Consider the following 15634-nt stretch of genomic DNA (forward strand, 5'->3'; position numbering starts at 1 on the left):
ATTTAAAAGCAAGTCATGTGATCTAGACTAGCAGCGTTTTGGTGATGGAGCCTTGCAGTGCCCACCTTATTACATTATATTTACCCTATAGAATGAACGTTTCTGGGGTTACTGAATATGTTTTCTGTGCATCTGTGATTGACTATGCATAAATAGTTTTTATGCTCACACACACACACACACACACACACACACACACCTTAAAACTAGTCTCAGACCAGTAGTGCAGCGTACCATGCAATACACAGACAAGCAGTGCTGGCAGCCGCTCGAGGGTGAGGCAGTAATGAGGAACTACTGGTATAAAATGGTGAGGGAATTCCCACACCCGCAAACGCCTGCCAAAACACACCCCTGCTCCTCTGACATCTGCATTGTGTTTATGTGGACTGTGTAGTGGTTAAAGGCTGAGCGGATAAAACATCCGTCGCTTTGTGGGATATGTATGGACCCGGCCGTCAGGAGCTGAGAGAAAAGAGAAGCATACTTGTGGTCAGCTCATACCCTGCATCTGCACTCTCAGAGGTCTGCCTCAATGTTAGAGAGCAGACATTTTGCAGAGAAGCTGGGAAGGGTTAACATGGGAACAGTCTTCTTTTGATTTAGCACATACGTAACTTATGCGAGCTGAGGTATTGTCAATAGCTGTGACACTTTTGAGAAGAATCACCCTTAGCTGATGAGCGAAGCAGAGAAGCAGGGGATGGGAAAGGAGGAAAGAAAAATAGGAGGAATAGAGCTCCAGGATGTGTCAGCAGCAGTACAGTATACCAGTGGTTTGGTAGAATGAAAAGAATGAGGGAGAGAACTTCATAGCAGAGTAGAGAGGAAACATTCTCTTACCACAAAGAGTAAGATTACACAGGATATGGAAATGTACGTTTGTACTGCAGTTTGACCTACCACACTCACACATGGGCCAATTTGAAACAGTTGTGCCACATTTGAATGCAGTACTGCAGAACAGAACCCTGCATATCATTTACTAACAATCTGCATTCCAGTTAAACCTTTTTTTCAGCACAAATGTGGCTCTTTTTGTATGTTAACTAGTTACTGAATAGATTAAGCTTTTTTCCTCACATTGCACTAAACTGAATTTCATTTCAAAAAGATGTTTATGTACATTGCAATTGACCCTGGCTGCAGTAATTCATCAACTAGTGATCAAATGATGGCTGATGATATGCACTGTGCATTGAAATGTATAATTCATGTTGCTTTAGTTAATCGGATGCTAAAACAACAGTTGCCACTTCTGGTGCAATTTATTTGAAATGTATTTGATTACATGCAGCACTACAGTGCAAAGCTTATTTACTAACCATTATGTGGTCTAGTTTTACTAGATACTAAATGCCAGATACTAAATATAATGTAAATTTACATGCATTGTGGATTTGACTTACACTGCATTTAATTTATACATTTTATCAGTCATGCATTCCCTCAAACCTGCGACCTTGTCGTTGTGAGCGCCATGCTTTAGTGTTTGAGCCAAAGGAATGCATACATTTATGTCTGTCTTACTAGATCACTATGGGCCATATCGTAGACCTGGCGCAAGGCGCTGCGCAAATGTTTTCGCTAGTTTCACCCCGACACAGTTCTCATTTTCCCGTCCTGCGCCGTGTTGTTTAAATAGAAAATGCAACAATACTTTGTTATTTAAAGAGCGTGTTAATAATATGGGCCTATAGGCATGTACACTTTGCTTATTACACACACTTTAAAAAATTACATTCCACCATGTAAATAGAGAATCTGCCATAGCGTGAGCGCATTTGGCTTTTAAAATGGGATGGGATATGAGACTCTGATTCATTTAATTCACGTTACGTCCAAAAAACACCCATTACTCATTAAGAGAATAGGGACAACCGTTAAGACCATGCGTCCGGCGCTCCGACTGTTTTCCTATCATTAAACTAGCAAAAGTGGATTTGTACACGCCCTGAGTGCATCTGCACTGTGCGCTTTAGACCATGCACTTGGATCATTAAAATAGGGCCCTATGTATCTGGTGCAGTTAACTTTGTTCTAAATTGAATTTCATTTAAAAGGTATTTGTGTATATTTATATTGTAGGTATCATGGCTCCAGTTATTTAACAAATGATGATCAAGTAATGGAGAAATGCATTATAACAAAGCTATTTTAGACTTTTGGATTGTAGTGGTGAAGCATGCAAATAAACAGCACTACAGCAGACGCTATTCATTCTCTGTAAAATCCCCTCACCGAGTTCTGCCTATATCAAGCTTTGCTTCTCTCCCAGTTGCCTTTCCTCTCACCTCACCTCTCCTCTCCTCTTCTTCTCAGTTACAGTATATAGGGCGACCAGCCTGTATTGCTATGTCTTTATCCTAACCTACTTCTCCCAATCCTGAAATAGCAGTGGGGGTTGCTCAGGTCTATCATCTCTCTTTTGGGGATTGCAGAATTAGGTCTGTCCTATCACTCCATGATCCTAGTTTTTCGTTCTCTCTCCCCAGACGACCAGACAGTCCTCTGGGTCTATACTGTGACGTGTCTGTGTGTTTATAAAAATAAGCACAGGGTGTTGTATGCATTAATGCAGTATTTCACCTTTATGAGCTTTTGTGTCTGGATTATAAGAAAAATGTCTGCCATTGTCCATGCTTCCTTACAGTTGAATAGGTGATGTTTGCGTTTCAGGATTTGACCGTATTGGAATTTCAGCCGGTGAACCATTTCCTATTTAAGTGAATGGATTGTTTTAATGTGGACAGTTTCTCACACACTCCAAAACATTTTGACATATAGCCAGTTCACCTCAGACTGGGTTAGTATAGCAAACTTCAAACCTCTTTGCCTTTCTTGGCATGGATGAGCTCATGCTCTTTAAGAAAACACTCGACCCAAACAAGCACTTAAACTCACAGCCTGACTTCACGTTATCAGATCAGACAAATATGGGTCCAAACAATGTATGTCTTAGATAGTATCACACTGTCACACGCAAATCAAATGCAGTAGGTCCGCTCCTCTAGCTTCCAGGATCCATTAAACAGCTTCACTCCAGTGAACTCCCCTGAGATTTGAAATAGTGCTAGACACATTAACAGAACAGATTTGCTCATCCTTACTCTCTGAGCTTTTTCAAACATGCTAGTGGTCAGTCCACTGGTCAATGTCCTAAGGATCTCCTGAGGACTGCACTATAGTGAAAGCATTATATTAAAAAGCATCATTCGTATGCACTGCACCATACGCGGTAGCCTCAATATTAGCATATCGACATTAAACTGCACCAATCAGCTGATAAGAGACCCACATGAACGGGTCAATGTTTCATTAGCATTCAGGATAATGAAACTAGTGTGCTAGAAAACAAAAGGTGCTCTTTCTCACACCACAATCTGTTTTGCAGATTGCATTGCAGTTTTACTGTCTGATTTGTAACAAGCTTATTTGAATCTAAATGAGTGAGTTTGATTTATTTTATTACTAATCTATGACTTCATTAATATTGTATACAATTTGCAAAATGAAGGTGCTAGGGTTAAAGGACATCATACAGTATCTTTCCTACAGTATAATCTATCTATCTATCTATCTATCTATCTATCTATCTATCTATCTATCTATCTATCTATCTATCTATCTATCTATCTATCTATCTATCTATCTATCTATCTATCTATCTATCTATCTATCTGTTTTCATTACAAATTTGTCCCCAAAGTATATCCAAAACAAACATAAAATATTTTCCATTTCCTCCAAATGCATTTATCTGTTATCAAGTAAAACAGGTTTATTTTATATCATCTGAGCAGATTTCTTAATTTAGAAAACTGATTATATATCAACCCAAAACAAAAGGTGCTCTTTCTCACACCACAATCGGTTTGCATTGCAGTTTTACTGTGTGATATGTAAGCAAATGTTTATTTGAATCTAAATTAGTGGGTTTGATTAATTTATACGAATCTATCACTTCATTAATATTGTATATTGCCATAACACATTTGTCCCCAAAGTATATCCAGAAAAAACATAAAACATTTCCCAAAACTTCTTCCATTTCCTCCAAGTGCATTTATCTGTTTTCAGTTAAAACAAGTTTATTTTAAGTCATCTGAGCAGATTTCTCCATATAAAAAACTGATTATATATCAACCAAACTTATGCAGAGTTATGCTGTAATTTTACACTCTGTTCAATGACTGTTGGTTTTCATAGTCATTCAGTGATGTGTTTTGTATGCAACAGATCAGTCACAACAGGCAGGACTGCATTCTTTTGCCTCTTAGTATCTGTTGTGGTTTCTTCATTCTCTAAAATAGGCTACAACAAAGTGCAAAGCAGGTGACTGCATCAGCCAAACCTGATTGATCTTTTCCATGTAGGAATCCCATAAAGTTTTTGCTAAGCAAGAATATCTTTATTATAGCAGAATTCCTTCTTCCACCCTCATCAGGCTGACTTGACCAATCGCCAGTTGGCCTTTTCCTCCTCTGTGTGTGTGTGTGTGTGTCCCTGTGCCATGTTACTATGGCAACATCTCAGGGTTGGCGGCATCGAGGCGGACACTAGAAGGTCGATGATTCTACTGGTGCCATTTGGGGCATTTGCATCACCTTGTGTGGCATCGCCCACATTGCCTACCATTTTACAGTATGATGCAACATGTAGTCAGAGAGGCTGCACCTCAAATGCTTCATGACAGCTCTCTCTGAAAAGTTTCAAGGTGTTGCCATGTTTTCCCTAAACAGTGTATCTTTATCAGAGAGGCAGAAGAGAAGATAGAGAGAAAAATGTAGGGCAAATCACATACGGACAGTATCGTCTGCCAAACACAGAACATAATTCACTAATATGACAGTTGCTGTCATGGTCTGGTGTTGCACTGTGCACACACTGACCTACTAGTACCAGTCTCTTCCAGTTAAAAGTTCTTAATTTATCATGTTAAATAAGGACATACTAAATCATATTGTATCATGGTTCGCTTCGTATGTGCCTGTGGGAGTTTTGGTGGGAAGAGCGTGGTGGTTGAGGTTGTGTCTTTGGCAGGCGTGAGGGTGGGCAGGTGCAGTCTCGGTTGAAAGAAGGGAAACGCAGCACCATCTGGCACAGGGATCCCCCTCCCAGTGGGAGGAGAGGGAGAGATGGAGGGATTGAGGGATGGGGGCCATGGAGGAGTGTGACCAGGGTAATTAGTACACTGCCTCAGTTTAGACGGATGAAAAGAGGGCGGGACCACACACTCCTGAACCTAGAGAAGGACTGCAGAAAGCCAACACCCCCATATATCCAAATCAAGACATTTCACTAGTAACTGATAATAAAAATTCATCAGGTACTACAAGGGATTGAAAAGGGATTCCCAATCTTTTCTGTCAGACAAACGTCTTTGACCTCAAATATTTTACTTGAAGTACTCCCTTGGTTTTTAACTTAAGATTTCAATAGTTTATCCACATACTAACATGCAACTGAACAATTAAATATATGTTTTTTTAGTAAGTACTTTGAATGTTTTTTTTTAATTCAAATTACTTAATTTAATATTATTATTATTTAATGAATTATTAGCTTGTTTTATAAACCCATAAACCTCCAGTGGTTCCTGTGCTAAAAAATAAATACTTTTAACAGTGTTATTAAAATCATAACACTGATGATTTTTTTTTGGTAGTAATTTACATTAAGGTCCCATTTGTTAACATTAGTTAACTACATAGGTTAGGTGAAGGAACAATAAAAAATACTTCTTAAGCATTTATTCATCTTAGTTAATTTCAACAATTACTTACACTTTATTATCTGTTAATATTATTTAAAATGGAATTGATTTGACATGAACTAACAATGAACAGTTGTATTTTTATGAATTAATGTTAACATGATGGCAAAGAAAATTCAATAGTAATACTTTTTGTATTATCTGACCACATCATGTTGCTCTATGGTTTATTGCTGTACTGTAGTTGTATGAGTTTTGGCCAGTAGTTTGAAGAGCTCTTGATCAGGTCATTACTCCCTTTTTTGTGTAATTGAAGCTTTCGTGTTGCTGCCTTTAAATCATCAGTCTCTCATCTTCACATTCCTTCTTTCTGATCACTTTAAAGTGAGAAAGTAACCCTCTGGAGCTCTTTAACTGTCTAACTCTTCTCAGACCAATGCTTTAATCTTCTATTTGTGAAAAGCACAAAGCATTCAGACACTACAAAAATGCAGGAGAGGCTGTAAACAAGGTCTGAGACTGACAGCCAATGAAATTAGACAAGAGCGATAGAGATCCAGCATGCTTGACATTTATCTCTGATGTTACATCTCTCTAAATCATTCAAAGGTCTTGTACGAATAAAGGCAGAGAGAAAGACATCAGCTTTGCAGGCGTCACGCACCCAGATCACACACCTAATGCCACTGAACCGTCTCTTAATTAACTCCTCAGCGCTGCTTGGCTAATTACGTCATGCTTTTTAAGGTCTCGTACAAACACAGACACATAACACAGGAGTGGCTGTGAGAAATAAAAATAGCCATTTGTTTCTATTGTGGCAATGGCTTTAGTCATCTTTGAGTTTCACCTCGATTGGTTCATGGTTTCTCATCGCCACCCGTTTTGACTTGTCACTGGCACGTTGTAGCAAAGACGTACTGAGAAGAAGCACTTTGGCAGGCGCAGGCATGTCCGCTCAGTGACAAATGCAACATTCCTGTCACACAAGTCATGCCACCTGCTCGCATTCCAGCGCAGCCGGTGTCTTTCCTTACTGTCTGCAGCTCAAAGTACATTCAAAGTGCGTTTCTTTCTCTTTCCTTTTTTGTTCTGAGGACATACAAATGCCTTTGTTATGCTTCAACACAACAAGACATTTACATTTTATATTCAAGCATAATTCATTTATATTTAATTTGTTGTGTTTTGTTATAATATGTTAGAGTTTTTCAATGCATTTGAATTTATATTCATTTGTTGCTTATAAATGAATTATTTAAATAATAATTATAACATACTTTTGATTTTTTCAATTTCAAAATTACAGTAATATCCATAGTTATAACATTATAATGTTTAGGTTCCTAAATTTACTTATAGCTGTTTTTTTTAAGTGATTATAAAGTTATTGTTTAAAAAATTCTATTCTTCATTTATCAAAAATAGGGAAGAAATTAACATGGAAAAAATTAGCAGTTTATCATTATGGCCCGAATTTTAATATCAATACACTAATATTTTTGATGAAAGATTAAATTTACAGTTAATAATGTGCACCAGTGAATCATTTACAATAAGTAACATTTATTAAGAAAGTCAATTAAAAGCACGCTGACTTGAGCCCAGACTGGAAGTGTGTGTGTTCATCCGTAGGACCCACCATAAGCCTATACTTGTCCTGTTATTGAGGATCGCTTAGAAATGTAATAAGAAATAATGTCAATATTTTTAATTCTTTAAAATGCTTTGCACACAAAATGTCTGTAAGTTCATTTGGTAATTATTTATTCAGAAAGAGACTCAAATAGTCTTAATTCAAACTGTTGTGCTTAAGGGATGAAATTTACGTCAGAGCACAAATTCTAATCTCTCTCTGTCTCTTCTTCCCAGGTGTCCTCCTTGATATAAAGAAACACTTCCTGGTTAGTGATAGCGGAGCAGGCTTGTTGCAAACAGGTAAGTCTCTCATAATCCCACAATTTTGCGGTTTTGCAATCATGCAGTGTGTGCACACAGCCTAATATCACTGACACAAGGTGGAAGAGAAGACTAAATCCATTAAACTCTCTGCAGCCAGAGTGACAGGGATAACAAAGGCGGAAAAAAACTGTGAATGAGCAATGAACTTCAATGAACTTGTTTGGGTTTAACAAAACAGAGGACTGCCACAGTTGTTTGGATTGGATGGAGACCCACCCTCCACTGTGATCTGTTCATTATTCAATAGTGCAAGGATTTACAAATATTTTCCAATATTTCTATTAAGGTCCAGTGAAACTCCAGTGAGGTACAAGGGAAGCAGTAAATGTTTTTTTCAGTCTGGTTGCTGTAGAAAACTGTAATAGTACTGTAGTGGATGCCCAACACTGTGAGTCTTCTCTCTGGTTCCTGTTAATGGGAGGAAACACTAGTTTATTCTGGACAACACACAGAGCCCTTGTTAGCTCAGCGATGCCTGCGGTCTGTTGCTAGCGATTATAACTGCTAAAATTAAAAAATGACTAATAATTGTTCCCTCATTATATGCAGATGACAGTGAAGTGTAACACATTATGATATCATTAAAGGTTATTTGTGGTGGGCGAGGAATCAGTGGATGTATACAGAGGGAGGTGAATGAGAAGGTTCAGTGTTCAAACGGCTGGCTTGCACTGGGTCAGGTGGGGGGTTGGGCTTCCTGAACCAGGCTGGGTCCACGTCAAGTGGCTTTTGTAAAGGAGAGTCACTGTTTGGAGGTCCTATTGGAGCGCTTAGCAGCCCGGTGAACACTAGCGCACACAAACTGTACCTGTGTGCGTGTTCACACACATACTTGTGTGGGCAAACAGAGACGCCACCTGCGAAATCATTGCCTCATACGGCACGAGACAGCAAGACAGCTGCCTAAGTTTTCAGATGCAGCCACCGTCATATGCATAGGCAAGAATATATACTACAAGCAGACATGTTCACACACTCACACACACTCGCATATACAGAGGCTCATTGAACAGTTGCATAGACGGGGATGTCTGGGATTCAGATCCAGCTCAATGTTTATCTATTGCCCCCATTCATTTGGTTTGAAAATATTAGAATAACTGGCCCACAGAGACCTCAGCACATAAACCTTTCTTTATTTAAGAGTGGGATATTTTCATTCTGGGTGAAAAGGGTGGAGTAAATATAAAAATCTACACCTCTTAAAACAGGATAAATCTACTTGACAAGAAAAATGGCTTTTTATTCAGTTTTTCATTTTGTGAGGTTAGCCTTAGACAGGAAAAAAAAGCCAATTTGCCAATGGTGTATAGTACTACCATTGAAATTTTAGATTTTTTTGAAGTGAGATATCCAGCTTAATTCAGTTTAGTAATATTATTTAACTGACTGTAGACATGAGCTAGATATAGAATGGAAAACTTTCATTCTGTCAGGCTGTAAGAAAGAGTTATTCTCTGTTTTTGCTTAGCTGACCAATTTAGACTGCTGAAATCGTACTGTCACTCACTGAAGAAAATGTGTTTTTGATTAGTCTGTAATTGGAAGCAAATAAACATTACAAATCTGCTTGGCTCAGGTTAACCATAATGTGAATGACTGGTTGGAAACTTTCCTATAGGTTGATTCTCAGCAAGGCATTGGTTCTTTGACAGCATGGCAGGCAATTATTGGTCTATATGCTACATTAAGGATGTCATGAGATTTACTCTAACTAGGGGTTAAATTGGGACTTTTGAGATGGGGTGTCATAAATCTGCCAAGATACGGCCCCACCAGATAAATGCACAATCGCTTTTTTTTTTTTTAGCAGATTGCTAAATTCAGATGAAACAACGCAATCAAAATCTGGAATGGAGCATGGAGGAGATGGAATGGATTGATAAACAATTGCGCTAATAAAAATGCACTATAGCGAAATATCAAAGCCAACCACATCCTGAACCACATCCTATGCTTCCTTGAAAAATATGAGCAGGGTAATGTCCCTTTGCTTGTTCAGGTGTGGTTGATTAGGGTTGGAGCTAAACTCTGCAGGAAAGAGAACCTCGAGGGCTAGAGTTTAGAACCTCTTAGAGTGTAGAGAAAGAGTCTGTGGCAGGTTTAGCTTGGCCTCTGCTCCTAGTCTGACCTCAGTCTTCACACAGCGCGACAACATTTCTGATGCTCTGGCCATTGGCTGGGAACCTCGGTGTGAAAAGTTGGTTGAAGGGATGGCGTGAGATCAACTGGAGTGTGTCCTGTTGTGATGCACTCTGATTTGTGTGAGTGGCAAAGTTTAACTCATTTTAACGAACACAAGTAAAAGCCTTTTTGTTTGTTTTTCTACACACATCTGTTTGAGAGAGCAGGCTTTCCAAAATCTTCAGACGGTGGCTGGATGTCTTTAAGCGCACATGGCATGGAGAGACATGCTGACTAAGGCAGTCTACCATAAAACAGGAGGTGAAATACAGTGACGGGTTGGGTTGTCATGATGGTGTGTCGTTAATTTTGATAAAAAAGAGAAGTAAATATACAGTTAATAAGTGAATGAAGGGCTGTGGGAAGTATCATGTACCACAGAGATGAGATCATGCCTCAACCTCCACACAGTGTGATTCAGGCCTCATACATCATTGATTTAATTGTGATGAGTACCAAAACACTCATATTAAGAAAACAAGTAGATGAAAGATTCAGTTTCTGCAAAAATATTTCACATATGTAAAATATGGGTTATGTGATACATGTCTGGTTTGTGTCCTTCAACTGATGCCCTGTGTCATATTTCCAGACAAATGCATGTCTATACTTGATATTGATACACAGACCACTCTGATGTAACCTTATGAGGGGAATATTGACTTTACTGGGCTTTACATGATGTGCTTTTGCCTTTGGCTGTCATACCTGTCAATCACCTCTGTGTCCACAAAGACAAGGCTTCTAGATCTGATCCCACTCACAATGCTCTCTCATGATTCATTTCTTTTGCCCCGGCTGTGTTTTAACAAAACTTTTATCAGACTGAGGGATATTCGATTTAGATTAGTTGGAAAGGACGATTATAGTTGACGCAGAACAAGAATTGACTGTTTGCTTGCCACAACACCTGCAGGCGGTCCTGGAAGACTGTGAGATGGAAATAAAGAAGAGAGGGTTAACTTGGATATCATAACTGTCCCGAGGGCCTCCTTCTGCTCTTTTGTCTGATAGGTGAGATCGGCATTTTAGGGATGGGTGTGGGGAATCTGGATGGCCTCTCTGCGTCTAAAAGAGAAATATTTGCTGAAGATGGATAGATGAGGATGAGTTTTAGACAGGCGAATGTTAACATTTCCTACGGTCTGCAGGTCAGTTTATTAGTCTTTAGTCATATGCAACCTAAAACCTGGACTGATTTTTAAACCTAAAGATGTTTGCGATAGTTTTGCCAGAAATAATTAGAAATAAAATGTGCATGTTGTGCACTAAGCCAAATTGCGATTTTGACTTTACCTAGTTAATCATGTAGCTCTAGTTCAGATTTTTTGTTAATGTGTTGGCAGAACAGGCCCAAGTGTTAGTTTGCTAGGTGAAAAAGTCAATTTTTCTTAGAAATGTAATAGCAAACGTGTCAAACAGATGCATGATTTGATGCATTATTCGTGTCTGTAGCACAAAAGCCGTGGGTTACAAACTTTAATACTGAAAGTTATGGGTTTTCGGTATGACCAATAGTGGCTAATAATTATTTTCAAAAAAAACGAAAAACATTTCTCTGACTACATCGTAGAGATTCTAACTAGCTCTAAAGGTCAAGAGGTCAGTGCCTTCTGGTCAAACAGCGTCTGCTGTTGTCTCCTATCCCATCTGTCACTGCAGGAGCGAACACTGTTTTTGAATCCAGACACGACTCCGCTGAGTCCATGCATTCGTCTAGCCGCTCTGTCTGGGGCATGTGTTGTATATAGCTGCAGTCAGTCTGTGGCAAGTCAGCCTGTAAGTGAATGACCCACGGCCCAGGTGCACGACTACATCTACCCAGACGAAAAATGTGCTATATTGAGAAGAAGTTTCTGTGTGGATTGTGACCATCAGGATATTGGCTTACATAGCCATGAGCCATTAAAAGACATTATTTAAAAAGTGAGATGTCAACCACAGACACACTGGCCTCCTGTAGTACAGTACTTCCACTGTATGTTTACATAGCCACAATTGTCCCCTTCTCCGCTTTCGTTTTAATGGTGGATCTTACGGTTTCTGATTTCTTCGGCCTAGACGGCGAGGAGCTACTGTATCTGTGTGTTATCAGCTGTTCACACTTAGACCACAGCTGTACTATGATATCCCTCCTTTCTTCATCTCTCAGTATCATTTGGTTTCTCACAAGACATTTCTTTGTTGCTGTTTTTGCTGTACTGTCAATTTGACTGGGGTATAAAAAAAATATTCATAAATGGATTCCACAGCTGGAAAGAAACAGCAAGAGACATGCCTGAATGAGACGGACGTGGACTAAGCGAGAGGGATGTAAATGAAAGAGGGAAAGCACAGCACCTGCTTATCAGTTCCACAGTCAATGGCACAGAGATGTAATGATCCACAGCCACGTCAATATGAAAACGGAGAGAAAAATAAAAACCAATTCTCTCTTTCAGCTTGGCTGTGACACTGGGTAATGAGCAATCAATACAGCAAATCCACATCACTGCACATGCTATGAATAGATACAGAGGCCTTGCAGTTTGAATCAGCTTTAGAGCAGATTGGTGAATCTCACAAAGAAATGTCAAGGTCATATTTCAACTAACTAAATAACATTTTGACATGCATAATTTTAATGAAAATTAAGCTCATTTTTCAGTAAAAAGTAATGAAATGTGTGTGTGCATAACACAAAAAACTGGACATTTTTAGACCATGTCTCAAAGGGAACAGGGGCTTCACTGATCCCCCTTAAACCCAACCCTGATCCTCAGCACTCTCTCGCAGAGCTTTATGTCAATCAAAACCCTGCAGCCAATCACATCAAGCATTAACCTCAAAGCCAGTGAGTGACCCCGCCTCATATTAGATTCACAAAGGCGTCCTCTCTTTCATTTACGCTTTCATAGTCTGTTTGGACAGTTTCTCTCTCTGTATTATAGGAACGGAGCGAGCAAATAAAAAGACAAAATCATTAGACCCAATCATATCTGTCCTGAAGCTCTCTCACTGGGCAACACAGCGAAGCATTTTTGACAATGACCCTAAATGATATTAGAATTAGATTAGAGTATTTTCTTGTATGATGAAGACATGCACAAATCAATAAAAGGCGAGAGTCTATTCTCTGTCCCCTGTGGACTCAACCACCCATCCACACACACACACACACACACAATACAGCTCCTTCTCTCAAGGTCAAACCATTTATTACAGTACATCAAGGGGCCGTTTACACAACATCGTTTTCAGCCAAAAACAGGAAACTTTTTTTGCGTTTTGCCTGTTCGTTTACATGACATATAAACATATTTTTGAAAACGGGTTTTAAAGTGCAAGTTTTTGAAAATGCCACCGTTGGGTGTGATGGGTGTGATCCTTTTGATATATTATATGGGTGTGCGTGGACGTTTGTGTGCATTTAGACTTACCAAAATGTGAGTAAATTTGTCACATTGGTTTTAAACAGCTTTGGCAAGGACCTCAGCATAGACACACACATTCACACACTCTGTCATTTGAACGCTGGCCTATCATTAGATGTACAGCTCTGGGCTGGAGAGGAAAACTCCACACCCGCTTTAAAAAAGCCCATATCCCACGCTTCTCACACACCAGCTCCCAGCTATAACATAGAGTCTAACCAGCCGTAAGCAAGAAAATTGCAGGATATTATCTTTTCTTGACTCAATTCTGGTTTCTAACCAAGGCCAGTACTGTAAAAATACAGTTAAAGCTCAATTTCCCAAGTATGGCTGATTTCTATCTTAAATGTGGTGAAGGAATTTCAGTGTCAGAAAATATTTCCTGTACAGTATTGGGAAATACAGTAACTGAATAAGATTAGTGATGCACCCAGTTTTACAGGTTGACAACATTTTCTTAGAGGGTGACAGTGACTCAGCTATTTACACAATAAAAAGCTTTGTTGTTACACATTCATTCATTCAAAAAAACCTGTCCTCACTGCTTCATACAGTTCATTCTAAAAAAATCTGTCCAAAGAAACAGTTTACTGCTTTATTTCAAGTCCTTGTATTACATTTTATATTTTTCTCTGTTAAAATAGGTAAATGTTGCTGTTCATCATCATTTTCATTACATACATTTCAGTATTTCTAGTTTTATTTGTTGCATTTAGCGGCAATTACTCTAATTGCATTTAGCGTCATGATGGTGAATGGATTCAAAAGATTCTAGTTAATTAGAAATAGAAAACAAATCTGTTTAAAATGAACTATATTACTTAAAATGTTTACTGGCTTCAAAATAGCTTCTCCAACACAGCTTTTTTTTTGCACCAAACTGATGAAAATTCTGAATATAAATCTTCCTCTGGATTAAATTTTAAACCTCAAGTGGATGTTTATTCTATGTGTGGAAGGTTGTAAAAATGCAACTGTGTTTGTTCAAAGAAGTGTGTTTCTGTGCATGATGTGTGCCTACACACCATGTAAATGTCCACACACTCTCTCTGCTAACACTATTTAGCTGAAAAGTGTTGAGTTGATCTTCCTTTTCATCAGCAGTGCTCCTCTCTTCCCTCTCAGATCTGTTGAAAGGCACAAGTGCAGCTGAGAGCTAATAGTAAGTGGTGAAAGCGTAACAACCTAACACCATTTACCACCACTTCCACATTGCGGGCTATACAATGGCAAAGGTTCATCCCCAGAACCTTGGCAGTGCTGATCGTGGTGTTTTTTTTTTTTTTTTTTTTACTTTTTTAAAGATGAAAACAATTTTATTGCTATATTTTGGTAAGCTACAAACAGTGTGGTCTAATTCAGGGAAGCTTTACCCAACAACTTACACATAATAGGTCAAGAAACATGCATGCATGCTCACACACATAAATCAAACACACCCACCAAGACTACTGAAGTATGAAGTAGTTTCTTTGAAATGGTTTGCCATGTAGTAAATGATAGGAATGCTGGTGATGTTCAGCCCTGTGTGTTTGTGTTGTGGCGAAAGCGTCAGCTAAGCCCTTCATTGAGGGGGAATTCTGACGGAGGTATGCATGAGCATGAAGGTTAAGTGAGAAAAATCCAAAGGTGGAGTCTCGGGGTAGACGCACAGATACATCCGTCATAAGCATGACAGCCGCTTCTGTCTGGATGCCACATGTCAATACAAGAATCTGACAAACACAACAGGAATGGCCTGTAAGCAGTTCACAATAAGTGTTTCCAAACTATTCACAACACTTATCAAGTATCAACATTTATGTATGAAAAAAAAAATATATATATTATGTTGACACAAGTTTAGGAATAGATGAGCATTTCCATCCGATACTGTATATCAGTAGATACGCTAAACAACCTTGGATAGAAACTTGCATAATTTGATGGCATTTTCTTAAAAACCTACATAGAGGTTTAAAAGTGATGTATCAGGTTTTACTTTAAAATGTTACATAATTTTAAGAGGAACTGTTGTGGTTATTCCACACCAACTGGTAACTGGAATATTTTTCATACTTTCATACTTTTGTTCTCTTCAGCAGTGGTATGCAACAGGTGTTTGTTTGATGTGAATATGTTTTTGGGTGTCAAGCTTAGTCACTGTGTTGTCAGTTGCAATAACATTTTGCACAATAGATATTGTTCCGAAGAAGATTTTGAAAGATTAGTGCCTTGCATAGTTTTATGATACATCATCATTTAGAGCATTGTTCGGAGCGTTTTGTCTTGAAATTGTTTTAGCAGGTAGGTTTCGCTTTAAATTTTTCCCCTCTGCATTCTCATTGTTATTATGGAGAGTGGAAAAGCATTACACTTC

General features: G+C 38.7%; 1 protein-coding gene across 1 annotated transcript in view; it reads left to right on the top strand.

The window, feature by feature from the left end:
• Positions 1 to 15634, top strand: part of LOC128007905 (sphingosine-1-phosphate transporter SPNS2) — a 65734-nt gene that overhangs the window by 12244 nt on the left and 37856 nt on the right. Inside the window, exon 2 of the mRNA XM_052592841.1 lies at positions 7589 to 7654. Within this exon, the coding sequence (XP_052448801.1) occupies positions 7589 to 7654 (66 nt within the window). The remainder of the gene's footprint in view (positions 1 to 7588; positions 7655 to 15634) is intronic.

The sequence above is a fragment of the Carassius gibelio genome, chromosome A5 (genome assembly GCF_023724105.1).
Source record: "Carassius gibelio isolate Cgi1373 ecotype wild population from Czech Republic chromosome A5, carGib1.2-hapl.c, whole genome shotgun sequence".
Lineage (NCBI taxonomy): Eukaryota > Metazoa > Chordata > Actinopteri > Cypriniformes > Cyprinidae > Carassius > Carassius gibelio.